At 45.2% G+C, this 27396-nt stretch overlaps 2 protein-coding genes across 7 annotated transcripts in view; one reads left to right on the top strand and one right to left on the bottom strand.

Annotated features, from left to right (window-relative positions):
- Positions 1 to 12099, bottom strand: part of Plekhb2 (pleckstrin homology domain containing B2) — a 39172-nt gene extending 27073 nt beyond the window's left edge. The window contains exons 1-2 of one of the 3 annotated variants that reach the window (XM_029478084.2): positions 11829 to 11943; positions 5358 to 5496 (exon numbers count right to left, since the gene is read on the bottom strand). The gene's annotated coding sequence lies outside the window, so the exon portion shown is untranslated. Of the gene's footprint in view, positions 1 to 5357; positions 5497 to 7498; positions 7725 to 11828 lie in introns of those variants that run through there. The other 2 variants (XM_021168376.3, XM_085836300.1) reach the window with 2 other exon arrangements.
- A 6667-nt stretch (positions 12100 to 18766) lies between these two features.
- The window catches only part of Fam168b (family with sequence similarity 168 member B), a 29810-nt gene continuing 21180 nt past the window's right edge, over positions 18767 to 27396 (top strand). For all 4 annotated transcript variants that reach the window (XM_021176721.2, XM_021176641.2, XM_029475193.2 and 1 more), the window contains exons 1-2: positions 18767 to 18956; positions 24743 to 24823. In XM_021176721.2, coding sequence (XP_021032380.1) covers positions 24754 to 24823 — 70 coding nt within the window. In that variant the 5' untranslated portion in view covers positions 18767 to 18956; positions 24743 to 24753. The remainder of the gene's footprint in view (positions 18957 to 24742; positions 24824 to 27396) is intronic.

Genomic DNA, 27396 nt, shown 5'->3' with positions numbered 1-27396 from the left:
GGAAATGACCTGTAGTCACGTGGGCCCAGAATTCTCCATGCTAATGAGGTACCTAGATGCCCTGAGGGCTTAGCCAATAAGCTTCCTTTCCTGAACATTCCTCCCTGCAAAAGGTATTTAATGTCTGGCCCACCCTGAGAAGTTGGTATGCATCTATGTTCCACAATGAACAACCAATAAACAGTTTGAAACCAAGGACTGTCTCTTTCATCAACCACTGCATGGGGAGCATGGGGAAGGCCACCTTCTACAGAGATGCAGCATAAGTCTCCCGTAGAATGCCTCTCTGTGCTTTCAGACAACCACAGCTACCGATGATCTAAGTCGGAGCTCCCAGCCCAGCTCCTGGTCTCATTGCAGGCCCATGGACCCCTAACACTTCATTCCAGACTTCTCTGTGTGGTTTTAGCCTCGATTAGATGCCCTGGAGTCAGGGAATACCAGCTTCAGTCCGCTATATCTTAGACTGTATTTTCCCACCCCAGGAGCAGTATCTCTGCGCTTCCTCGAAGCTCAGCACCAAATGGTGGCCACAGCGGCCAGCACTGGGATAAGTGCAGTCAAGTTTCCTGCATTTTGCCTCCCTAGTGGCTGTTCCCAGTGGCTGTGCCTAGTGGCTGTGCCCAGTGGCAGGGTGAAATGCAGACCCACAACTAGAGACAAAGATTAATGTGTGTTTCATCTACCTTCTAGGTATGTATTCACATTAAAGAACCACTCAGAGTCATCTCCAGATTCAAGAAGGAGCTAGACAGAGTTTACACATCTAAAGACACAGGAACCTGCCGGATACATGCAATACATCAAAGGTGTTACAGAATAAAGAAACTGGGATCCCTGGCTAGGGAGAGGGTCCAGCAGGATTTGCCATGTAAACGTGAGGTCCAGGATTTGGATTCCTACCAACCATATAAGCATCATTTGGGCATGGTGGTCCACAGTAATCCCAGCAAGAGGGGGGGAAATAGGAGGTCTAGAGTAAGCTGACTAGACTAGTCAAACTAGCAAGCTCTGGTTCAGGGAAGAGACCCAGCCTCAATGTAGAAGGCAAAAGAGACATCAAGAAGATACCCTATGTCACACACATGCAGGTGCCACACATGCAACATACACACCACATATACACATAAACACACAAAGTTGAAAAATAAATAGGAAAAGACTTTACTGTAGAACCTTCCTGCACAATAATCCTCCAATGATTCAAGCGGCTTCTGATCCAAGAACATTCTGCATTCAATTGAATGCAGAAAATGCTCACATATCCCTCAGAGCCCAGATGTATCTTTAATGCCAGTGTTCTCTCTCAAAGGACCTGGTGCTTCTTGTGAGTGAGATGGCTATAGCTAAGAGTCCTTACTGTTAAAATACAAAGCTAAGGTCAGCCAGATGACATAGTGGTTAAACAAAAACACTGACAGCCAAGCCTAAGGATCTGAGTTCAAGGCCCAGGACCTTAATGATAAAAGAGAAGAACCAACTCTCACAAGCTGTCCTCTGACCTCCATACACATGTATGTAAACACATATACACACTCACTAGAATGGGACTGGAGAGATGGCTCAGCAGTTTAAGAGCACTGACTCTTCTTTCAGAGGTCCTGAGTTCAATTCCCAACAACCACATGATAGCTTACAACCATCTGTAATGGGATCTGATGCCCTCTTCTGGTGTGTCTGAACACAGCTACAGTGTACTCACACATATTAAATAAATAAACCGGGCAGTGGTGGCGCACGCCTTTAATACCAGCACTTAGGAGGCAGAGGCAGGCGGATTTCTGAGTTCAAGGCCAGCCTGGTCTACAGAGTGAGTTCCAGGACAGCCAGGGCTACACAGAGAAACCCTGTCTTGAAAAAAAACAAATAAATAAATAAATAAATCTTTTGGAAAAGAAAAGGAAAGGAAAGGAAAAGGAAAAGGAAAAGGAAAAGGAAAAGGAAAAGGAAAAGGAAAAGGAAAAGGAGAAGAAACAGTCCTACCAGTGAAGGCTGGACGGTGCTTAAGCATTAAAGTTTAGACTGCGGCACTGCTAGAAATGCATCTTAGTTTGTTTCCTGCTACTGTGATAAACATACTGACCAAAAGTAATTTGGTGAGGAAATGGCTTGTTTAGCTTACACATGCAGGGTCACAGTCCCTTGAAGGAAGCCAAGGCAGGAACCTGGAGGTAAGAACTGAAGCAGAAGGCACAGAAGAATGCTACTTACTGGCTTGCTTCTCTTCCTTGAGCTGCCTGCTTTCTTACATATCCCAGGAGCCGGGCCCTCCATAACAATCATAAGCAAGACAATGACTTGCTCATAAGCCCACAGACTTGCCCATATAGGCCCACAGACTTGCCCATAGGCCCACAGACTTGCCTATAGGACTCTCTCATGAAAGAAGCGTGTTGATGGGGATGCATGTTGGATTTACTACTTATGATGTTAGGTATGCATGCTAGGACAAAAGGCTAGGCTTACAACCAAAAGGACCAGACTTCGGCCTGACTTCTGATGGAGGGCTCGGGAGTCCTGGGACTGGAAAAGCTAGGAGCAGGATTGTAGGCAGCTTGAACGTGAGCTGCTAAGGTAACAGCCCTGGGAATCTGACCCTTGCGTTCACAAGCTGAGGACTGTGCCAGGGCTTGTCAGGCAGGCTCTCACTTACACAGTGTCTACAGGAAGGTCAGAAGAAGCCCTGTCATTGGGTACACCCCATGACACCTCACAGCTCTCCACCCAGGTCAGAGGACAGTTGGCCAGCTGCAGGGCGTATCTCCGGAGGCAGTGGAGTTGGGGTGTGAGGCCATGTGACCCAGGGCAGAATAAGGAAGTAAACAGCCGTTTTGTCTTCTGGTCTCCTGGGCAGTGCCCCTCTACACACAACCACTGTTTCCAGGTTTCTATCAGGCCAAAAGCAGCATGGGGCACAGCCCAGGCCCTCCACCCCAGAGAAAACAATGCAACCCAGTCCTGAACTCCACTCCCGATCACAACACTTTGAGAACAATGGTCTCTGGAGAAATGGAATTTTTCGGGGAGTCTCATGCCGGCAGGAAAAAGTTGAAACCTGATTCTGCCACAGGGGAGGCATGTCTCCCAGAGAGATTCCACTGGGGCTGGATGGTGTTCTACCAAAGATGAGCCAATGCTGCAGACCTGGACCAGAACTGCTGGGCTAGGCACGAATGCTTCCTAACCTTCTATTTAAACCTGAACCCTGGGGCTGTAATCTGGTTTATGTGTATACAGTGTATGTGGCTGTGCACACTCAATAAATAAAAACATTTTAAATGATTAAATTTTAAGACAATTCCTTTTGGTTTCAAGAGAGGGTCTCTTCATTTTTATTTCCGTGTAGGTGTGCCTGTAGTCTGCCAAATGTATGCAGATGCCTGAGAAGGCCAGAAAAGGGCCGCAGATCCCCTGGAATGGGAGTTGCAGGTGGCTGTGAGCTGCCCACTGTGGATGCTGGGAACCAAACTTAGGGCTTCTTTGGGGCAGTGCCATGCTCTTGACTGTGCTGCCTCTAATTAAACAAAAATGAAAAAAAAAATTTTTTTTTGGAGGAAGGTTCAAACAGGATTTCTTTATGTAGCTAGAGTTGTTCTATAACTTGCTCTATAGACCAGAATCAGGCTGGCCTCAAACTCAGAAATTCATCTCCTTTCACCTCCTGAGTGCAGGATTAAAGTCATGTGCCACACTGCCTTGCTTAAATAGACATTTTAAAAGGAAAAACAATTCTGCTAAAAACAAAGGTTATATAACTTTCAGCATCAATAAATAACAAATAAATAAAATAAATAAATACCCAGCGTACGTGATTTTGGAAAAACCACCGAGAAAGAACAAAGAAGTAGTGGTAAGATAATGTTTCCCAGAACAACATGCTCCTAGATTCCTTAGAACTTTTAAAAGCTCCTAGGGGCCGAAGGGAGGCAGAGCAGTTGGGAGTACACACAGCGTTGCAGAGTTCAGTTCCTAGCATCCATGGCTGCCTGCTCACAAGCACTTACAACTTCAGTTCCAAGAGATCCTATACCCTCTTCTGGATCCATGGGCGCTGCACACACGTGCATGCTTTGCTGTTGTTTGTTGTTGCTGCTGTCATTAAACTACTCAGACTAGTTGGGCCTGATGGGTATGTGCCTTTAATCCCAGGGTCCTACCACCTATAGGCAGGTGGATCTCTGGAAGTTCAAGGATTACTCTATCTACATAGTGAGTTCCAGGCCAGCCAGGGCTGATAGGGACAGTATCACAAAAACAAACAGATAAATCCTCAGTAAAATAGATGACTGAAACCCTGATGTACAGAGGAAAAAAATAGAAAGGTCTAAGACATCTTCATCAATGATGTAAGAAGCCAGGGCTGGAGAGGTGGCTCAGAGGTTAAGAACACTGGCTGTTCTTCCAGAGGACCCGGGTTTGAGTCCCACCACCCACAGAGCAGCTATGTGTCTGTAACTCTATTCCCAGAGAACTGGATACCTTCTCTGGGCTCTGCAGGCATTTTGTACATGCAATGCACAGACATCCTAAGCACCCTTACACATAAGAATAAAGAATAAAAGCCGGGCGTGGTGGCGCACACCTTTAATCCCAGCACTCAGGAGGCAGAGGCAGGCGGATTTCTGAGTTCGAGGCCAGCCTGGTCTACAAAGTGAGTTCCAGGACAGCCAGGGCTACACAGAGAAACCTTGTCTCGAAAAACCAAAAAAAAAAAAAAAATAAAGAATAAAGAATAAAATAATAAATGTTATTTTTTAAAATACAATGCTAGAAATTATGGGGCAATGAAGCTTCATTGTGATAAGGGAAATGGATTCTAAGCCCAAATTCCATACCCACTATTGTCCAAGGAGATAAAAGACATGGACATGTGTGTGTTCCAAGGACCCTGCGTCCGTCTATAATCTAACAAAGATGAAGGGACTCTGGCCAGCTCCAGTGTAATGGGCATGGTTCTGGCAGGCCTTGCCCTCCCACCCCCCCCATTCCCTCTTCCTTGCTAAAAACTCTTATATTCCTAAAGCTAGCCCTCAAGGTCTATTCCCTTATTGATCCACTTCCTCCTCCTGAGGCTGAACTGACTTCCGAGGTCCATCTATCAAAGCACTTTAGTTCAGCAATCAAAAGCCCCCATTGGCTCAACTAAGTAACGTGGCCAATTAAAATTAAACACTTCATCCTAACACGGGGTTTCCCCCTTTACCTTTATAAACTGCCATTTTCCTATGTGCCACATCTGTCTCCCCTCTATCCAATCCTTTGTCCCATTTCATGACAAATGTCCCTGCCCCCTCTCCCTTGTTCTCTTCAGGTTCTCCCTTCTTCTCTATCTCCTGTCTTTGTCTCTTGTTTCTTACCCTCTGTCCCTCTGATGCAAGTCAGTCTCCTTGGTGCTGAGAACTTGGTCTTGGGGTTCCTGATCGGATACCCAGTCTCTGCAGAAAATATCTGATCGAAATGAGAACAAACCCAGTATGGCAAACAGATCTTTCCAACCTGGAGCAGAGAACAAGAGGACACCCTTCAGACCTGAGAGGATGCAGTCAACACAGAGAAGGGCCCTCTAGAGAGAAAAGGGAACAGCCACCAGAGGGTTCTAGACTGCAGGAAGCAGACTGATGGCTGGTGCTCCCAGGGAGCACAAGACCACTGGGGAGGACGGCTCAAACACAGAACTCTTTCCACATCCTGGGATCAGTCCCCAAAGCACAAGGCCACACCCCCACATCAACAGAAATGTTATCTCATATCTATATCAGTATCTATAGAGATAGACATAGAAATATATGTAAATCCTGTATCAAATACGATATTAAAAAGGTGAAAATGGTTGACCTTAGTAACAGAAAAGTGAGAGTTGGGGCAAGAAACCTGTGCTTTTACTCTAAGGCCTAAAGTCATGTTGGGCTTTTCAACATATGTACACACATTATTTCAATAAACAGGAACATGAGATAGTGAACTGCTGTTCCCAGAACGAAAACAAAAACAACAACAACAAAATTTTAAAAAACAAAAAACAAAAAAAAACCAAAACAAACAAACAAAAAAACAACCCACAGAATTAAGTCAAAGATTCCACATGGCTGGTGTACTAATTAAAACTCCCTTACTGTGGAGAGTTGGAATGTTACAGATCCAGAGACAAATTACCTTGAGCTATCTTTAACTCCCATTCGATGCCCACTTGTGCATCTGACCAAACATTCTTTCAAAAAATGCAAACCTTCGTATCATATTGACTTAGCAGACAGCTAAATCCCTGCTTTTCCCCACGTGCTAGTAACCTAACTGATGTTACACCCACGTGCCCAGACCTAACCTAAGACTTTGTTTGTTCTGTTTGTTCAGTTGGAACTTGTCTTCCAGAGAAAAGGGAATCCGTGTTCTGGGGCCATGGTCGTCACCCGTATTCGTCTAAGAACAAACCACATATGCTTTGAGGCAAGAGCTAGGTTTCCCACTGGTGCATCCAAACTCCCTTCAAATGCACTGCCTTAGCTGAGGTTTAAACCCAACTTACTTAAATTTCTATCGATGTGACCAAAACAACTTTGGGAGGAAAGAGTTATCTCACTCACAGTTCCACATCACAGGCCATCATCTTCCTGGACTCTGACCAGGCCACATGAGGCCAAACATCAATTTCTCTCCATGACCCCTTCAGCCCCTGAGCTCCAACTGCAACCGAAGTTGCACCTTTACTAATGGCCTCTCCTGACCTCTCACCATCAAAACAGGAACTCCAGTCAGGAACCAGAGCAGAGACAACAACGTGGTGGGGGATGGGGAGGGGGAGACATGCTGCTTGCCATCTTGGTCCTCCTGGCTGGCTCAGCCTGCTTTCTTACTCAACACAGAACCACCTGCCCAGGGGCAGCACAGCCCACATCAATCAGTAATCAAGATAATCACCTTCAGATTATTTACAGAAAATCTGGACGCACTTTCTCAATTGAGGTTTCTCTTCTAAGGTGTGTCAAGTTTACAAAACAAAAAACTAACAAACCAAAAAAAACAACAACAAAAAAAACACCATCATAACTGGCCCCCTGTCAACTTGACACACAAATGTAACACTATTAAACAATAAATTTCCCTTTTCCGTTTGTCCTCAAGGTCTCATTTTAATAACAACAGTGAATATTAAAGCATCTCAACTTTAAAAAGTTCCGATAGTCACTAAAAAAGTCAACACTTAAAAGTCCAACATTTCTTACAATATTCAAAGGCTCTCTTAAAAACTAAGTCTCTCACTGTGGGCTCCTGGTGAGACTCCGTTCATGTTTGGATCCTGTAATGTGACATACAAGTGACAAATGCAGCAAATGATAATGATGCAAAGGGATAAACTATAACTGGAACACAGTATGCCACCACCACCCCAAACTGAAACCTTTCTGTTCTTCCAGATTCGGTCACGGATCCTGGACGCTCTTCCCACCCCCATGGTGAGTAGCTGAGTTATTTCCCTAACTGCTCTGGCAGAATAACTGACCAAAGCCACTTGCTGAAGAAAGGGTTTATTCCAGATCACAGGGCCATCGTAGCTGTGAAGACAGGCAGCCTCTGGTCACCTTGCACCTGTAGACAGGAAGCAGAGAGAGGCAAGCGCTGATCCTCGGCTGGGTTTCTCCTCTGACTCAGTCCAGAACCCCAGTCCGTTGTGGGGTGCCACCCACATGTAGAGGAGAGTTTTCCACCTCAACTAACCCAATCCAGAAAGCCCCTCACAGGCAAGCACAGAGGCCTGTATTCTAGACCATCCTAGATCTTGTCACGTTGATTGACAGTCAATGTTAATGATCACAGAATCTGTTTAACATTGACTCTTCCGGCCCTTTAACCTGCTGGAGAAATAGCTACCTTGGGTTAAATATTTGTCAAGTCCCCTCTCCAAAAATGCTTGTATATTATTTCAGTCAATTTTCCAAAATTTCATCAAGTTGATGGTATATTTTCATTTTATAGTTAAAACATAATAATAATAATAATAATAATAATAATAATAATAATAAAAACAAGGCTTGGAAATCTCAAGTAAGTTACCCAAGGTGACCAACTGAACGAGGATTTGAACCCAGGTCTTTTGGGTCCAAAGTCTATACTTAGAAACATTAGCCTTTATTAAGTTTTAAAATATATGACCACGCTTCCTGACTTTCAGTTCCTATAATACAGTCACTAAAATTCCCCCCTTTCTATTTGAAAGCAAAGAGAATTATCAGAAAATAAAGACAGATTTCATCTAGGTTGGCCTTTTGGTTTTGGCTTTGTTTCACCAACTTGACACAAGCTTAGAGCTACATGGGAAAAGAAACCTCCATTGAGAAAGTCTCCATCCATTTGGTCATAGGCAAGCCTGGAGGGCATTTTCTTGATTAATAACTGATGTGGGAAGGCCCAGGCCACTGTGGGCGTGGCCACCCCTGAGTCTGGGCTGCACAAGAAATATCAATCTAATTGCATCTTTCCTCTCTCGGCTTGCACTGTACAGTTTTGGGTCAGTTGCTGATACTAATCAAATCATTCTTTAATGTGTCTGCCATCCACTAATGCAGAAGAAAAGGCTGGAGAAAAAGACAGAAAGAAGTTGCATATGAATGTCAGCTAAAAGCAAGGTCAAGCTCTCGGGAGTCAAGGAGAACCCACTCCTCTCCCGCCCCTTCATGCAGTCGATAGCTAGTGCTACAGGAGCAAATTTCTGTGCAGCTACTCTGACAGGAGACGGGACAGAACAAAGCTGCCAAAGGTATGTGCTGCTTTTGTAGGGTGTGCTTAAAAACAAAAACAGAAAACAAAAAAACTGCTCAGATTTCACACACACACACACACACACACACACACACACAGGTTAAGCCAGTTCATAAAACCATCTCTCGCATACAAACAAAACACTCCAAGTGTTTTTTCAGCTCTGATCCAGCTCTCTTGCCTCCTGGCTCCTAAGCCCTGCAGGCCTCAGGGAAACTTTGCTGGTTTTTCTTTACCCATCTCAACAGCATAACTGCTTACTGACTGTTTCAAACAGCTTTATGCTGGAAAGTTCCTGGCAAGTATGAAGGCATATTAAGCATTACCTACACACAGCAGCAGAGGTAGGATACCACCACCGCCCATATGATACAGAACCTACAGATATGACTCATTACTGACCAGATCGAATGAAAAAGCACAGGAAGGGAAGATACGAGCACTACAGTCTAGCTACTCTATATTTTAAGGGTACAGGACACATTTGTAATCCGTGTCGTAGAAAGCAATCTGTACCCACACACCCTTTCAAGGTTTGCGGTTCTGAGTTAACCCCCCGGTCCAGGCAACACAGGGAGGCACGAAGGACTCAGAATCCTTAAGATGAGACTGCCATAGAACAGTGCAGGCAATAAGGAGAGGTGACAGACACCATAGACCTCAGGGACTGTGTCTGGCATGGTAAGCTGCCTTTGGCTGCAGCTGACTTACAAGAGGGCGTTCAAAGGTGCGTATCTGCCTCCCTCTCGGATCACTGACTCTCTGCATAAACTATCACTTAAAGGTTCAGGTTCCAGCTAGAAAGATAGGAGATAGAAAGGGGCTGGGGCAGACAGACAGACAGACATAATGAGAGAGAGAAACTGGTTTCATAAATTCAGTTTTTATTATCAGGAGATTGACTTACAAAAAAAAAAAAAAAAGTGCTTACACCCTTAACTTACTGAACAGCTACTATGTTCAGTAAATTAATTACTGACAGGAAAACACCATAACCCAGTTTTGGTTCCTGCCCTGAGGAAGATAGGTGGGAGATCTCTCACACAGAGAACAAATACCACAGACACCAGATAAACCCAGGCAAGTACCTGCTGAGCTAGAGGGTCTCTTCCCAAGCTACCTGTCAAAGCATCCTAAGAAAGGACCCAGAAGCAACGGTGATCTCAGCTACAGGGCTTTCTTCACTCCAAAAGGCAAGCCCACAGCACATGTTCCATGGCTGGAATCCACCAGCCATGTTTGGTCAATACTCCAGCTAACACTCCCTGCCCTAAGTAAGTAGGCAATAAATCCCAGTCGCCATCCTACCACTTCCTGCAAAGTGGGACAAGTCACTTCCTGCATGGGTCACTTCCTGCATGGGTCACTTCAACCTATCCAAGTCAAATGAAATGCACGAGGGGGGTGGGAGGGTGGAGGAATTAGTCACTGTGTTCACAACGAGCCACGTAGTCTTGTTAGAATCTGTGAGCTTCCCACCTTTCTAAAACACTGAAAATCACTCCACTCCTTTATGAAGTCTCTCTGTAAGCCACTCTGCACCTGAGAGTTGGACACAACAAATTCTGCTTACCCCAAATAAAAACCCCTGACCTCCCAAAGTCTCAATCTAACTATTGTTATTGCATAACAATAAAATGTAACCAAAAGGAGTCAGGGCTTGTACAATCAAACACGGAAAACTAAAGGCACTATAATACAGACCATGAAAGTGCAGAGAAGCAGGAGGCCCAGCAGAGCAGGGCAACCCCAGGAAGAAGAAAGCCCTGAGGTCTCAGTAAAGCAGTAGCAGTATTTTGTGAAGTCACGGGAGCTATCAGAAAGGCCAGACTGGTCCCATCCTCAGAAGAGCCCCCACCACCTTATCAGACTTAGGTGGAGAAGGGGAGGGAGGGTCAGAGCTAAGCAGCTCTACGGAAGATACCATTTAGGACAGGGGGCACCAGGGGGCACCAGGGAAGGGATGTGTAGGACTGGGGAGGATACATCAAGAAGTGGGCATTTGGGACGGGCGGTGGTGGCGCACGCCTTTAATCCCAGCACTCGGGAGGCAGAGGCAGGCGGATTTCTGAGTTTGAGGCCAGCCTGGTCTACAAAGTGAGTTCCAGGACAGCCAAGGCTATACAGAGAAACCTTGTCTCGGAAAAAAAAAAAAAGTGGGCTTTTGGGGAACCCGGAAAAGACCCTGAGGAAAGGGCAAGGGTACAAGACAGGCCTGGTCACTGGGTCAGGAGAAGAAAAGATTATGGTGGGGAACACTGGAGAATCCCTGCAGGGACCCAGGGGAAAATGGAGGGGCGGAGGGGCGTTAGGCTAGTCAGGACCCTAAGGAAGACTATGAAGGGCTGGGAGGATAGATCAGGAAGTGGGGAAGGGACAGACTTGGAGGAGGGAGTACAACCAGAATGTGGGACACTAGCGACAGGGGAGGAGTCAGGAGCTGGAGGGGAATACAATCAGGATGGGGACGCTAGGGAGGGAGGGGGAACGCAGTAGCTGGGGCGGATGGGGGGAGGATACAATCAGGATGGGGGACACTGGGAAGGGGTAGGAGGCGGGAAAGGAAGAGAATTGTCAGGGTAGGGACACTGAAGAGACAGGAGCCGGGGGTGGGGAGCGGAGGGCGGGGGGGGGGATACAATTAAGATTGAGGACATGGGGGAGTGAGGAGGAGGCAGGGAGAGGCTGGGGTAATATAATGAGGATGGATACTGGGGAAAAGGCAGGAGCTGGTGTGAGGTGGGGTGTACCATCAGAATAGAAGACGTTAGGGACGAGGGAGGGGTGTGGGTCAGAATGGAGGCACTCTGGAAAAGGAAGAGGGCAAGAGCTGGGGGCGGGGGGAGCGAGGAACATTAGGGAAGGGGGAAGGAACAGGGGCTGAGGGGGGTCACCGAGGAAGTGGGCGCGGTCAGCAAGGTTAGAGCTCCCCAGAGCCAGGCTTTGAGAGGGGGTGTTGGCGAAGCGGGTTACCCCCGGAGGGGCGTGAGCAGGGCCGAATGGGGTACTCCGACCAGGGAGGTCCGGGGAAGGGGTCGCACGCGGGCGCAGGGGGGCTCCGCGGGCACAGTCACCTGCGAATGTTCAGGCCGCCAGACAGGGATCAGGCTGAGAGCGCAAGGTCGCCGGCTTCTCCTGCTTCTCCGCTGGACGCGCGAGTCCGGGCCCTGCGTCACCGCCTCGCGCCATGCGCATGCGCGAGAGGCAGGTGCCACCCGGGTGCAGGGCCGAAGCCAAGGCGTTGCTCTCAACCTGGGCTGTTATCTGCTCAAAGGTGGTTCTAAGTTTCTTGATCTTGGCCTCTTAACATAGAGCTTCGTAGAGAAAAGCGTGACAGCGGGACTGGGGGCAAGCCAAGGGCAAGCTGAGCCTGGGACCTCTCAGAGCCAGAAATGAAGACCTGCATGCTTAAAAACCAGGAAGATGGAGATGTCAAAACTGAAACAGCAATCAAGGAACAAAACTGGAAGTCTTTGCAATAACTCACATAGAAATGTTATAGCTTAGAATATAAAATATAAGGATAAAATAATAAATGAAGAAGGAGCCGGGGGTGTTAGTAGGGCTGTAATCTCAGTACTGGGGAGGCTTAGTCAGGAGGATAATAAATTTGAGGGCAGCTTGGGCTACACAGCATGGCAGTACACAGCTGTAATCTCAGCACTTGAAAGATGTGGTAAGAAGATATAAAGGAAGGCCAAGATTATCTTTAGCTAGGTAGTGAGCTCAAGGTCAGTCTAAGAAAAAAAAATACTATTTTAATTATAGTGCCTTGTGTATCCCATGTTTTTTCTAGGTTCTTAGTGTCTCAAACAATGACTTGCACAACACAGAATAAAGGTTGTCAAAGGGTACATTTATTTAAAAAGAAAATGCATGGAATACACTCCCCAGAATGGGAATGGCCTGAGCAAGCATAAGACTCAAGACCCCCATGACGTTTTTGGAACGTTATGTGTTTAAGTAGAGTGAGGAGCAGATTCCCTGGGTAGAAATTAGGTAAACCCTTTGTCCTGATCGACAGATGGGCTGTTAGGTAGCTTTGAGTTGGTGGGTCATACATCCTATAGCTTTATGCATGTGCCTCACACACACACAAACACCGTGTTTACACCTGAAACAGTAAATAAATTTGTTACTATTTCACTTCAAGGAGGAACTTACCCTCATAACACATATACTCAAAGCTGGTTTTAAATACACTTGTGTATCTGCTGTATCTACCCTCCTACCAGGAAATGCCTAATCTCAAATTACCTACAGGAGAGATGGGTGTTGCCCTGTGGGAAGGAGACCGAAGGTACCCTCAGGTCATCGGACAGCCCTCTGATCATTTACATCGATGGAACTATAGCTGTTGTACTGATCAGTTTTTGTCAGCTTGACACAAACTAGGATCATCTAGGAAGGGAACCTCAAATGAGAAAAAAAATCTCCATCAGATAAATCTGGGGACATTCTCTATAGGGAACCTCAAATGAGAAAAAAAATCTCCATCAGATAAATCTGGGGACATTCTCTATAAATGATTGACGTTGGGGGTGGGGCCTATCTCAGGACAGGCAATGCAATCCTTTAGCAGGAGGTCATGGATTATATAAGAAAGCAGACCAGTAAGCAGGGTCCCTCCACGGTCTCTGCTTGAGTTCCTGCCTTGCCTTCCCTCGATGTCAGACTGTGATCAAGATTTATAAACTAAATAAGTCCTTCCTTCCCTAAGTTGCTTTGAGTCATGATAATTTCACAGCAGTAGAAAATGCAGATTTTTTTTCCTACTTTACTGCACTTACTGAATTTTCCTTTCATTTTAAATTACTTGTCTGTCTGTCTGTGTGGGAGTATCTATACACGGTGCAAGTTCCCACGGAGGCCGGAGATGTCCTTAAGAGCAGCCAGTACTCTTAACTGCTAGCTATCTCTCCGGATACCAAAATTTTCTTTAATGAATATATACAGAGGTGATACATATACATACATACACACATACATACATACATACATACATGTCAGCACACACCCTCAGCAGGCCCACTGTGTGTGAGTGAGCATCCACTCTAGCCCATGTGTGTCTGTGCTGTAACTTTAGTATCTGGTCTAAGCCCAACAGGAGGGCCCACTCAAGGATGTCATGATTGTATGATTTCATTCTCCACAGTACAATTTGTAGGATAGTACATTTAGTTTTATAAGAAACAGCCAGACCTTTTTCTGAAGGGATTATGATACTTTTTGTGCTTCCAGGAAAAAAAATGAAATTTTTGTTTTGCTACAAAGAAAGCCTTCACAAATATTATCTTTCTCCTAATTCCCCCAACCTGCTCAAGTCCCACTTTATCCCAGCCTCACCACAGGTAGTTGGTGCTATTTGCTTTTGAATGATTTTTAAATTACACAATATTTTTAAACTATATGTATTTCTCCTTTTTTACACAATGTCCTTCAGCACAATCCTATGTCCCCATGTTGATATATGGGAAGGCTCCTTGTTTCTTTGCTTTGCTTTCTTCTTTGTTTTAGTTAGAATTTTTACCATATAGATGAACCAGGGTTCATTGAACTATCCCCTAGTAATGGGTACTTGGGTTGTTTGTGCTGGCAGGATGACACTGACAGGCTAGGGAGAGATTCACCTGAACAGAAGGTGGCAAATCTGGGAAGTGGATAGCATTTAAGAAGAATACTGTCTACCTGGAGGCATACTATAGAGCTACTTTGATGTGGAGGCAGGGTTCTGAGCAGGCAGTCAGGTAGTGTCTCTATGTCTTGGTGCTCTGGCTGTTAGGTCTTACTAGGTAGAACACCTGTTCGGGGAATCAATCTCAGCGTGGTGGTGGATATGTCCCTCGGGCTCAGGTATTTAAACACTCGGTTCCTTGGTGACACTGAGTCAGTTATGGAGAGTTCAGGAGATTTAGCTTGGCTGGAGGAACTCTTGTCACTGGGGGCTGGCTCTTAGCTTCCTGCTCTGGCCACCAGATGCTATATCCTGCTGCCAGGGCCCACATTACAGACTCTAGCCTTCTGGAACTGTAAGCCAAAGTAAGTTCTTCCACAAGCTGCTTATAGGTGTGTTTTAACCACAGGAACAAAAAGTCCTGAATAACTCACTTTACTTTCCTACTGCTGTGAGAAAATAAGGTAGCAAAGCCAGGCACACTGGTGCATGCCATTAAACACTTGGGAAGCAGACACAGGCAGATTTCTGTTAGTCTGGGGCCAGCCTGGTGTACAGAAGGAGTTTCAGGCTAGATTGGGCTACATAGTAAAACCCTGGCTCAAAAAAACCTAATAAACAAATTCTAACTAAAGCAATTTCAGGGAGAATGGGTTGGCGTGGCTCACAGTTCCAGGTTATAGCCCATCATGGCAGGGCTATCACAGCACAAGAACTTGAAGGAACTGGTCACATTGTACCCACAATTAAGAATCAAAGATGGAAGAGTGTATGCTGATGTTAAGTTCCCTTTATTCGCCGGGCAGTGGTGGCACATGCCTTTAATCTCAGCACTTGGGAGGCAGAGGCAGGTGGATTTCTGAGTTTGAGGCCAGCCTGGTCTACAGTGTGAGTTCTAGTACAGCCAGGGCTACACAGATAAATCCTGTCTCAAAAAACAAACAAACAAACAAAGTTCCCTTTATTCATTTTATACAGTGCAGGGGTCCTGACACAAGGCATGGTTCCATCCACCATTAAGATGGGTTTACCCATCAATCAACACACCCAAGATAATCTCCTATGGAGGCATACCACGGGGCCCATTTCTTGGTGCCTCTAGAGTCTGTTAGGTTGACGATTCATACCACCACAGGGCCGTATCTAGATGACTAGAGGGGCAGCTCATCATTTGGTGAAGGAATACATTTTACAGCGTGATTTACTTACTTTTTCCTTAGAATTGGCTTTGTAAAGACTTCATGAGTTATAAGGGGTCAAATGACCCTGTTGCCTAAAGTGTAGATTCTTCTACATTAGCGTCATGATGCTTAAGAGATTAGAATATGTTATGGAGAACTCTTCCACACCATACTTGGAGTGAACTGCAGCCTTGCTCAGATCACATCCTGTCCTGGGGTGATAACAGCTCCATCTTTAGGCTAGAAAAGTTCAGCACAGCCCTCTATCCCAGATCCCAGAATAACATCTGGGGGGAGCTTCCTGTTTTGTACTGTTATAAGGAAAGCTCTCTGGAATAAGTGTGTGCTTGTTTAATTTTATAAGTGTGTGATGGCTATTCTTGACTGTCAACTTGGCTACATCTGAAATTAACTAAAATCCAAAAATGGAGGGCATTTGCTTAATTTGAAATCGGAAGATCAATTGCCCTTTACTAAGGATCCTAAGGCATCCTAAGACACACCTATAATCTGGGCCACGTCTTCTTCTGGAAGCCTATGTAAGGACATGGAAGAAGGAAGCTTTTGTTTGTCTGCTTGCTCTTGCCTACTAGCAAGTCTACTCTTTCACTGGCATTAGAGCCCACTTCTTCAGGATTCCAGTGTATACTGAAGACCAGCTGAGACATCCAGCCTCGTGGACTGAGCACTACTAAATTCTCAGACCTTCAGTTCATCGGAAGCCATTGTTGGATTAGTTGGACCTCAGTCTGAAAATCATTCTAATAAACCTCCCTTTTACATATGTAGAGATTCACTCTTTAAACTCTGTTACTCTATAGAGAACCCTGGCTAGTAGAAAGTTACCTATATGGATAAGTCTTCAGAAATGGAGCTGCTGAGCTAAAAGCTTTGTGTCTTTGTGTGCATTGATCCTGATACACATCTCAGAAGGTCCCCTCACCAATCCAGCTGTTGGGTGTCCACTTCTGAGGCTTCACCAACAGAGGATATTACCTTTTTTTAAGCAGTATTTCCCAGCCACTGGTAAAAATGCCACCTTAATGTTTGTTTGCTTGAGATTTGGTTTTGTTGCCTTTCTTATTGAAACAAATTCTTGATGGCCTAAGAACTCACCATGTAGGCCAGATGGCTTCAAGCTTGAGGCTCTCCTTATATCTCTGCCTCCAAAGTCCTGTGTCTTAAGGTTTTAACCTGAATTTGTGTGTGTGTGTGTGTGTGTGTGTAGAGATACAGTTGACTTTTTTTTTTTCATATTACTGAGACCTATTTATATGTTCTCGGCTATAACTGGTTCTTATTGGCCTCTGGAAGGTCCCAGAATACTAAAGAGATTAACCCTTTGTGGTGTTTCATTCTTAATCAAGTGCCTTTTCATTTTGCTTAAGGTGATTTCTCCAAAACATTTTTAAAATTTTAATGGAGACTGTTCTCTTTCACTAGTGGGCTCTGAGGACCCCCAGGCTTCAGTGTAAAGCTTTTTAACCTGCTAATCCCACTTCCCTGCCCCTCCAATCAGTGTTCCTCATAGGCATTGTTGGTGGCTTTTGACAAGAGAAATTCTTTACTCCATATTTAGAAACGAACTTCCCCATGTTCTCTTCTTTTTTGTTTCCACACTTAAAAAAAATGTATGCCTTTTTTAAAAGTTGGAATCTATTCTGGTGCATGAGTTACAGATACAATCTATACATTTGTGGTGAACCCAGTACCAATAATTTAGTGATCCTTCTTCATCCTCAGCTAGTCATGTTTGCTGTGGAAAAAAAAATGGTGGGAAAAGCCAGGCATGGTGGCACATGTCCTTGATCCCAGCACTTAAGGGCAGAGACAGGCAAATCTCTGAGTCTGTGTAGTATACGCAGTGTCAGCTCTCAGGCTAGCAGCCAAGACATCAACACATAGATTTTTTTTGAACCTTTAAGATCCAAATAATAGCACCTAGTGATATGAAATATTTTATTAGATGTCAACTTCTCCCAATTATTTTAGTATACTTCTGGATTTCCCATTACATTCCATTGGTTCATTATTTGTGCACTAGTGAGCTTATCGGCTGCAGCCTTTAAATAAGCTTTCATATCTGGTAGGAAGCTTAACTGCCACTTCTTTACTATTCTCTATTCCCAAACATTTCCTGGCATGCATACTTGGTGTTGATTTTTCTGCTCTGTGAAGCCAGTGTGGTTTGGGGCTTGCTCTAAGTGCTTGGTATTTCTTAGCTCTGTGACAGATGCAAGATTAATGGGGGTAAAAATCTTTTTGGTGGCCTTGGAACTGAAAAAATCAAAAAGAAAAGAGGATGGAGAGATACCTCAGTGATTATTTTTCTTCCCTAGACAGAATTTTTCTGCATAGCCTTGGCTGCCCTGATATCAATCCTTAGACCAAGTTGGCCTCTAACTTAGAGATCCCCCTGACTCTGCCTCCCAAATGTTGGGGTTAAAGGCTATGTTTGCTGCTTGCTCTTACAGAGCACCTGGGTTCAATTTACAGGATGGTTCATAAACATCTGTAACTCCCTCTTCTGACCTCTGTAGGCGTTAAGCAGGTACTTGGCAGTGAACATACGTTCTTGCAGGCGAAACACTCACACATAAAATGAATACATCTTTTTAAAAGGGGGTGGGGAACCCCAGAGATGGCTCAGGGAAGTTTCCATCACCACCGCACATAGGAAAGCTAGAAATCCCCTGTAACTCCAGCTACAGAGGATCACATGCCAGCACTCTTGTGAACAAACCCCCACACAGCTACACAATTACACGCATATTAAAAATAAAATCTTAGGACTGTGCACGGTAGCTGTCGCTCTAAGGTCAGTACTCTAGAGGTAGAGGCAGGAAGATCTGTAAATTCAAGGCCATCCTGGTCCAAAACGAAACAACAACAAAACAGGGGAAAAGCTTTAAAAATATAGGGAAAAAATTATTGAGTAAACAAAATGCGAACCAGAGTACATTTCCTTCCGAAGTTACAACCGGGCCATAACTACTTTCCACAAGGTGTTTGCAGCCGGGTTTCAGCCGGAGCTTGAGCGGAGGCTCGCAGCCTAGGCGCGCGTCCCAGCATCCGGGCACCTCGCGCAAGCCTCTCGGGGCGCGCGCAGCTGCATCACGTGCCCGGCGCGCCCCCGGCTGGCGCGCGGCGGGCGGAAGTGAGGTCGTGGGCTGCGGTGTCTGCGCAGCGTCGGCGGGAGCGGGGGCCGCGGCGAGGCGGGCGGGCGGGAGGCAGCGCGGGCCTAGCGGTCGGCCGCAACCGAGCGTCGTCTGGGCACTGCCCGTCGCCGAGCCCCACGCCGTGCCGGCTCGGGCCGGCGCGCGCCGGTCCCGGAGGCTCAGGCCACCGTGAGTACGGGAAGCATGGGGGCGGCAGCTCGGGGCGGGCGGGCGCGGGCCGGAAGTGCGGCGCTTTGTGCAGCGCCTGGTCGGGCCGCGCGGGGAGCAGGGGCGCCGCTTTGTCCGCCGCGGGCCGGGGGGCGGGGCGGGAAGGTCGCGGGGCCGCCGCAGACCCGGCGATCCCCCTCTCGTAGGAAAACATGGGCTTCGGAGGGTACCTTAGCAAAGGAAGGACGTTCCGGGCCATGGCCCAGGTTCATCTGAAAAATGAGAAGGACGACCTGCTAGCGCGTCCGCGGCTGGGTGTTCTCTCTCGTATCTCCTGCATTGTCTGAGCTGATTGTTTTAAGCACTTACCTAAACATCTTGGAGAGTTCTGCGTGTAAGGAGGTTTGCTAGTGAAAAGGTTCACATGTGCGCATACGCACCTTACAATTAAAAAAATAAAGAAAAAGAAAAAAAGGTTTGGGCAGTTCCTACGCCTTAAACTCTCCACTTCGCCTTGTATAAGATGAGATGACTTTCTGTAGTATGACAAGATTTTAGAGTAGTTCTGGTGCAAGTAATTAGAGGGACGGCCTTTAAAACTTCGCTAGGTCAAGGGCTAATGAGTGGTTTTCCCTTTGACAGCCAAGATTTGAGAAATCTAGGCCACCTTTCCTAATGCTGAAGCTACTGTGGTGGAAATCGTTGAAGGGCTTGCTTTCTTTAGTCTTTGTGTAAAGCAGGCTCATTTTTTTGGTAGTGTCTGTAGTTTACTCGTGCAGCATTTTTTGGAATGTTTTGACATGCAAGAAAAGCTTTACGGGTGTTAAAATTAATTGTAACCAGAACCAAATGAAAGTTAAGGTCTAGTAGGCGGTGGCTTCAGGGTTTTGAGTTGCTTGTCTCTGCATTCACCTAGGAGGTGTTGAGAAGCGGTTGATAGAATTGCCCTTCTCCTGACCTCCTGCCCTTAAGGGTGGAAGTGACCGTCTGTATAAGGCCAGTGCCTGGAACCCAGGAAGGAGAAGGAAACCGCTGGCTGCTGTTACTGCACTTTTCTCCAATCTCAGATCGGTTTGGGCTAGCTCTACACCCGCCTTTCTGACCATTTTAATGTTAGACAGAGATGAGAAGAAGAAAAAAAATGCATGTTAAAAATAATTTTCGAAGGTCCTATGGTTTAAGGGGGTTGTCTTCCTAGCTTGTCTTATAGACGGTTAATTTTTATGGACCAGCTGAGAACAGTTTCAAAGGATGAATATGTGTCAGTGTATCAGTAGTGATGACTGGCTTCTGTCTGTGTTCTGTAGTTTCGTTTGTTTGTTTGAGATCAGACTGTTCTCTTCAGAAATGCCTGACGTTGTCTGGGAAGGGCACAGACAGCAGTGAATGCTGAATTTGGTGGACTAGAGAGTTTTCTTGCAAGACTACTCTCCTTGCTATCAGACATAACGAAAACTTTCCAATACTGATATTTTTCTAATCAATCTGTAACTCATTTAAGCATCTATCTCTGGGATAGAGACAGTTACAGTACCCTGAAATTTGTGTTGATATGAAACACTAGTAAAACCTTTAAAATGTTGCAGTTACCACTTCAGCTCAACATGAGTGTTTATGTTTTAAAACTCAAACTATGGACTAGAGCTATAGCTGGGCAGTTGAGAGTGCTTCATGGTCATGCAGAGCCTCCAGTTCTTTTCCCAGCACTGTTTTAGGCAGCTCACAACTGCCTGTAACCCTGGTCCAAAGGATCTGACACACACACACACACAGCATTCACTCACAGGGCACAAACATAAATATAAATAATAAAAAACTATCCTGAGAACCTTAATTGGGAGGGTCTATTTTGTAATTATATCTTTTTCCCTCCTGGATCTGAGGACTGAACCTGGGGCCTTAAGTACTCTATCATTGAGCTAAATCTCTAGCCTCATTAAACACAAATTCTTGAAAGAAAGAAAGACAGACAGACAGACACCCTCTCATTTTAACGATGTGCTTGTGATGGTTGCTGTTACTGTTGAGGGATTTGTGCAGTCTTTATGGGTACGGTTGGGTGGTTTGTTCTGAAGCAGGCATCAAACCACCCACAGCATTCCCACAGTTGAGTAAGTTCAAATGAGAATCCTAGGAACTCTGGCCCTGCAGTCACTGTGGATGCTTTGTCCACACCAGCTCAGAGTAAGGATTGGTGGCTGCTGTGTGACCAGTGGCACAAGAAAACCAGGTGCTGCTCCAGGTGTTTGTTTGCTTTTTTGTTATGCAAGCATAAAAGTACGGGGAGGGGGCACTCTTTGCAGCCATGTTTCTCACATACTGAAGTAAAGTTTACAGTATTTGCCCTTTTTAAGGAAGTACTTTACATTGCTACATCCTTTTGTAGTCTAACAATTTACATATTGACATATTGTCTCAGGGCTGTACTGCTGTGAACAGACACCATGACCAAGGCATGTTTTATAAAGGACAACATTTCATTGGGGCTGGCTTACAGGTTCAAGGTGTGAGCAGGGCAGGATCCAGGCAGGCAATGGTGCAGGAGGAGCTAAGAGCTCTACATCTTCATCTGAAGGCTGCTAGTGAAGACTGGTTGATGTCCAGGCTACTTGGATGAGGGCCATAGGTCCACACCCATGTGACACACCTACTCCAATAAGGCCACACCTCCTAATATATATACAAATGGTAACACATATAAACACAGTACTATTACCATAAATAACAAACTCTGCCTGTGTTCACTTTTGTTCTATATTACTAAAATATGTTTTTTACAGATATAAATCATAATCTAAACAAAATCCACCTACTGCCTTTAGAGTAAATCTAATTTCATGTGTTCCTAATATCTAAGAACAGATGTTAGTTCTTGAGACTGCCCCTCCTTGTGGGTTTGTGTGGTTTGCTTCCCCATTTATTCCTCAGAAGCCTGGACTTTGCTGTTAACTGGACATTAGGTGCTGGCTCCATTTGACACTTGCAGCAGTGTCTTGGCTGGTACATAGTAACTGACTTCTGTCATGTGAGGGTACAGAGAAGGGGTTATTTTGATGCAGTGGTAAGTTTGTGTTTCACATCTGCTAATCAGGTGTGCTTTGATAATTCTGAGCTAGACTTTAAATGGCTTAAGTTAAAGTTTGTCATTGGGCTTGCAGTCTTTGAAGGGAATCTCAGCATAGAATAAATAATTCAAGGAGGGCGTTTGTATTTGGACACGGAACTGATGGTGTCATGGGTTTCCTTTCAGCACACTAAGATGGTTTACCAGATTGAAAGGGGAACTGTCCTGTTTTCTTTTCTCAGTCTTACACTGTTTTTACCTCTCTCTTGGTGCTGAGGTGGAACCTAGGCTTCAAACATGCTATCCAGGGAGTTGCACTGCTTCTTATTGTACAGTCCCAGCTTGTACGTCTTAATTATCATGTCAGGAAACGGCGTATCATTAGCCTCTGGAGTAGTCCGATTTCCCTAAAGGCCGCTTGTCCTTTCTTGGCTGTGACAGTGCTACCAAGTTTCTCCTCACTGCTACCCCTCTCTTTGGAGGAGCTCCTTCAGAGCTTGCTTTCTGCTCTCAAAGCACCCATTTCTCTTTCAGCCCTTACCATGCTTTGTCTCAAGCCAGCATTATTCATGATTCTTCTTACCTACAGTAGCTATAATCTGCATGTTAGTGAAACAAAAAACTCACTGTCTTAGTTAGGTTTCCATTGCTGTGAACAGACACAATGACCAAGGCAACTCTTATGAAGGAAAACGTATAATTGGGGCTGACTTATAGGTTCAGAGGTTCAGTCCATTTTCATCATGGTGGGGAGCATGGCAGTGTGCAAACAGATGTGGTGCTGGAGAAAAAGCTGAGGGTTCTATATCTTGATCCACAGGCAGCAGAAGGGTCTGTGTCATACTGGCAGTCCTTGAACAAATATGACCTCAAAACAAGCCTCCACAGTGACATACTTCCTCTAACAAAGGCTATACACTTACTAGTGCTACACCACATTCAAACCCATAAACAGTGGTAGCCATTCCTATTCAAACTACTATACCCATCTACCTGTATTTGGATAGTGAAGCGAAGAGCTACATTTTAATTTTTGCAAAAAGTATTGGATTGAACTTTTTCTAGTCTGTAAACTTAGAAGGGAACCTTGACTTGCTCTTGTTTTCTCAGCAGCCTTTCCATGGCACTGTGCTTGTCTTGAGCTTAATTAACAAAAGAAAGCCACTGGTTGCTCAGAGTAGAGAACTAGCTTGGAAAGAATTTACTCCTTGGGAGGTGACAGTTGAAATAGAAGCACCGCACCGTGTACTTCAGAGGAATGAGGGTTGGCGGTTGACAGCTCTTGTGTTCTTAAAGTGAGACAAAGTACAGGTGCCTTTGCTTCGTGTGCTGTTGACGCTTGTTTTCTCCATCCACAGCCCTGTACTGCTCAGTACCTGGGAACTCATGCTGGTTGTTAAATTATGATCCTCTTGTCTCTACCTCCCAAATATCGGTGGAGGCCACTAGGCGAGATTTAGATGCATATACACGCACACAAACACACATACACATTTATATATAAAATACATATTATATACTATATTACATAGTAATGTCTATGTATATTATGTTTTATAAAGATAGTATAACACATATTTATGTATAAATATATTTTATGTATTTTGTTTATACATTATATACACATATATTTATATAAAGTATGTAGTACATATGTATATGTACACATATATGTATGTGTATCTACATAATTTTTTTGAGGCAGTTTCTCTGTAGCCCAGACTGGCCTTGAACTTAGAGATCTACCTTCCTCTGCTTCCTGTGTGCTGGGATTAAGGGTAAGCATCACTACTGCCTGGTTCTTATATTTACTTTCTTTAAAAGAGCAATTTTGGGGGCTGGAGAGATGTCTCAATGATTACTAGCATTTCTTGCTCTTGAAGAGGACCCAGGTTTGGGTCCCAGCACCTACAGCAAGTTCCTCACTACCCTTGTAACTCCAGCTTCAGGGAGTTACACCCTCTCACCTCCACAGTGCAGTACTGTGCCCTACTTTTCACATTATAAATTTTGTTTGTTTATTGAGACAGGCTCTTACACAAGCCAGACTAGTGTTGAACTTGTGGCAGTCCTCCTGCCTCAGACTAATGAAGGCTGGGACTGCAGATATGAGCTATATGCTAGTCTCTTTTCTTTCCTAGTGGGCAATTAAATCCAGTGCCTTGTACATTCTAGATAAGGACTTTCACTAAGAAAGACTCAGACTCTTTAAATACCTTTAAAACAATTGCATGAAAATCCTTGTTCTGAGCCGGGCGTGGTGGCGCACGCCTTTAATCCCAGCACTCGGGAGGCAGAGGCAGGCGGATTTCTGAGTTCGAGGCCAGCCTGGTCTACAAAGTGAGTTCCAGGACAGCCAGGGCTACACAGAGAAACCCTGTCTCGAAAAACCAAAAAAAAAAAAAAAAGAAAATTCATCTTTGGATATGTTTTCATTTAGTTCTCTGTTACAAGGGCATTGAGATTAATTGTAGAATTTTTGGCATTTTAAGTAGGGATGTGAAGGATATTGATGGATTGAGGTGAATCGTGAAGAAAAGACTGCTGGGTCCTGATTTGGCTGGATACTGTGGCTATTGGGGCATTTCGTGTTTATTTTCTGTTCTCTGTTGGTTGGGAGCAGCAGAAAATACTTTGCTTTATAGTAGACTAGAAGAACATTTGCTGTGTCCTTTTTTGAGACTTAATGGAAAAAATTATGAAAGCAAGAACTTGGCTAAATCACCCTTTTTCCCCCTTTTAGTTCTTGAAATCATGAATCCTGTTTATAGCCCTGGGTCTTCTGGGGTCCCCTATGCAAATGCCAAAGGAATTGGATATCCAGGTAAGCAAGTTGAATTTTGTTTTCCTTATTGAGTGTTGGTACTTTTTATGTCCGTGTAGCAGTAACAGTTACAGTAAACACACTGGGCTAGTTTTATGTAATCCAGCTGCAAGCTAGAGTCATTTGGGAGGTGGGACCTTCAGTTGCAGAAATGCTCACACCAAATAACCTGTGGGGCCTTTTCTTGATTAATGGTTACTGTGGATAGTGTCACTCCTGGTTCTGGGCTGCATAAGCAAGCAAGCTGAGCAGGCCCTGGGAAAGAAGCAAAGCAGGAGACAGTGTTCTACCATGGCTTTTGCATTGGTTCCTGCCTCTCGGTTCTTGCTGTGATCCGTAAGCTAGACTGAAAGCTCTTACGATGAAAGCCAGTCTGCCTCCAAGTTGCTCTTGGTCATGGTGGTTTATCCAAGCCTTAAGACAGTGGGCAGACTGACTCGGAGTTAGGGAAGGTAGGAGGGAGATGCACGGGAGAGAAAAGTCAAGAGGTGTCTCTGCTCAGAGCTGACATCTCCAGTGTGGGGCCAGGACTGTTTTCTCTGCCTCTTAGTCCATCCCCCTTTGAGTAGGAGCCTCACCGCCATATTGGAAAGCCCAGCGTGCTTTCACAGGCCCTGTTCACACCTTCCTCAGGGTTTGGCCTCCTTGAACATGACGTATGTCTTCCTTGACAGGGAGGAGACCCCACTGAATAACTTAGGAGTGTACCACACCCTCACCTGCCCTCTACTGGTATTATTGCACTTAATAGGTGCAATTGACAGTGGCTGTAGGGGTGGGGGCAGTCAGCTCACTTGAGGGAGGCGGCCATAAATCAAAAAATTGTGGAAGTGGGACTTTTGTAAAAAATTGCAGATGGTTGTCCTAATTGGTGACTGAAAAGTAGTTATGTGTGTACTGTTACAGTTTCACTGTGGGTCCTTCCCCTTTGAGTTTTCTTTTTTTTTTTAAAGATTTATTTATGTAAGTACACTGTAGCTGTCTCCAGACACTCCAGAAGAGGGCGCCAGATCTCGTTACGGATGGTTGTGAGCCACCATGTGGTTGCTGGGATTTGAACTCTGGACCTTCGGAAGAGCAGTCGGGTGCTCTTACCCACTGAGCCATCTCACCAGCCCCCCCCTTTGAGTTTTCTGATGATGGAACCCAGAGCCTTGTGTGTGCTACCTGAGTGTGCTACTGCTGACTGTATCTTTACCCCTTTTGGTTTTTTGTTTTAATTTTCTTATTTTTTATTTTATGTACATTGGTGATTTGACTACATGTATGTCTGTGTGAGGGCATCAGATCACCTGGAACAGGAGTTGTGAGTTGCCATGTAGGTACTGGGAATTGAACGTGGGTCCTCTGGAAAAGCAGCTAGTACTCTTAACCACTGAGCCATCTCTCCAGCCCCCACCCCCTTTGTGTTCTTTCTTTCTTTCTTTCTTTCTTTCTTTCTTTCTTTCTTTCTTTCTTTCTTTCTTTCTTTCTTTTTTAAGACGAGGATTTGCTGGTTTATTTAGGCTGCCCTTGAATTCACCATATAACGGATGCAGTACTCGACTTACAGTCTTTGTTCCTCAGCCTCTGAAGTAGCTGATACAAAGGCTTACCACCACGAAAGCATTATGGGTTTGAAATACTTTGGGAAAAACCCTGTTGATACAAAACTTTAAAAAATTGAATAAAAATAAACTTGGAAAGAAGGGAGAGAAGCCTTTGACCAGCTTTGAAAGCTATGTAAACTCAGCTTGGCCAGGGATTGTGGACACTGCACCTGCCCAGGAGCATTTGCCACTTGCTGTCCCTAGAATTTTAGCAGCCCAAAGAGGGGCAGAGCAGGAGGCTTAGACTCTGGAGCAGGAGTTTGAGCCACTCAGCTCTGTCCTCAAGCAACCTGCCTCTTGAGAGTGCTTCTCCCACCAAAGTGGTGGATAGAGCCTATTTGGTGTCCCCACAAGGAGGCCTGAGTGGCTGGCCTCTATAAAGGGTAGTCTTTCCTAAGTTCGTGTAGACATTCAGGGGCATTGGCTCCAGTTTGTGTTACTTATGCTTCCTAGTGTTCAAAACCTCAAACACACTCATCTGGCTACATTATCCCTCAAGTACCTGACAGCAACATTGCAGAATTGCTGTGAAGTATTTGTCTTCAATATAGGCTGTTTGGCCTCCATGTAAAAAGTACTACCTGTTCATATGCAAAATTATTATAAAACATGGGTGCTATTAGGAAAGGTCACCAGTCAGAATAACTGCTGCAGTGCAGCCAGCAGATAGAGCCTTGTCACAAGGACATTTAGAATGCAGACCTGACAAGCCAGATTTGTGAGTAGAGGACAAGAGATGCACAAGGGTTAATGGGAAAGAAACAACTGAACTTAAAAGAAACAGGGCTGGGAGCAGCCAGTCCGGTGAAAGCTAGAGGAACTGGAAGATAGAACATGCTGAAAGAGAACTGACATGCAGTGTAAGTAAGAGGCAGGAGGAAGTGACTGAGCAGTTAGGACCTTCCTGGAGCTGGAGACATGGCTCAGTGGTTAGAGCATGAATGGCCTGGTCTTGCAGAGGACCTGACTTTGAGTCCCAGCACC

The sequence above is a fragment of the Mus caroli genome, unplaced genomic scaffold, assembly GCF_978045245.1.
Source record: "Mus caroli unplaced genomic scaffold, Mus_caroli_1 scaffold_1, whole genome shotgun sequence".
NCBI classification, from domain to species: domain Eukaryota; kingdom Metazoa; phylum Chordata; class Mammalia; order Rodentia; family Muridae; genus Mus; species Mus caroli.
The sequence above is the reverse complement of the archived record's forward strand: the minus strand, read 5'-3'. Positions and strand labels throughout refer to the sequence as shown.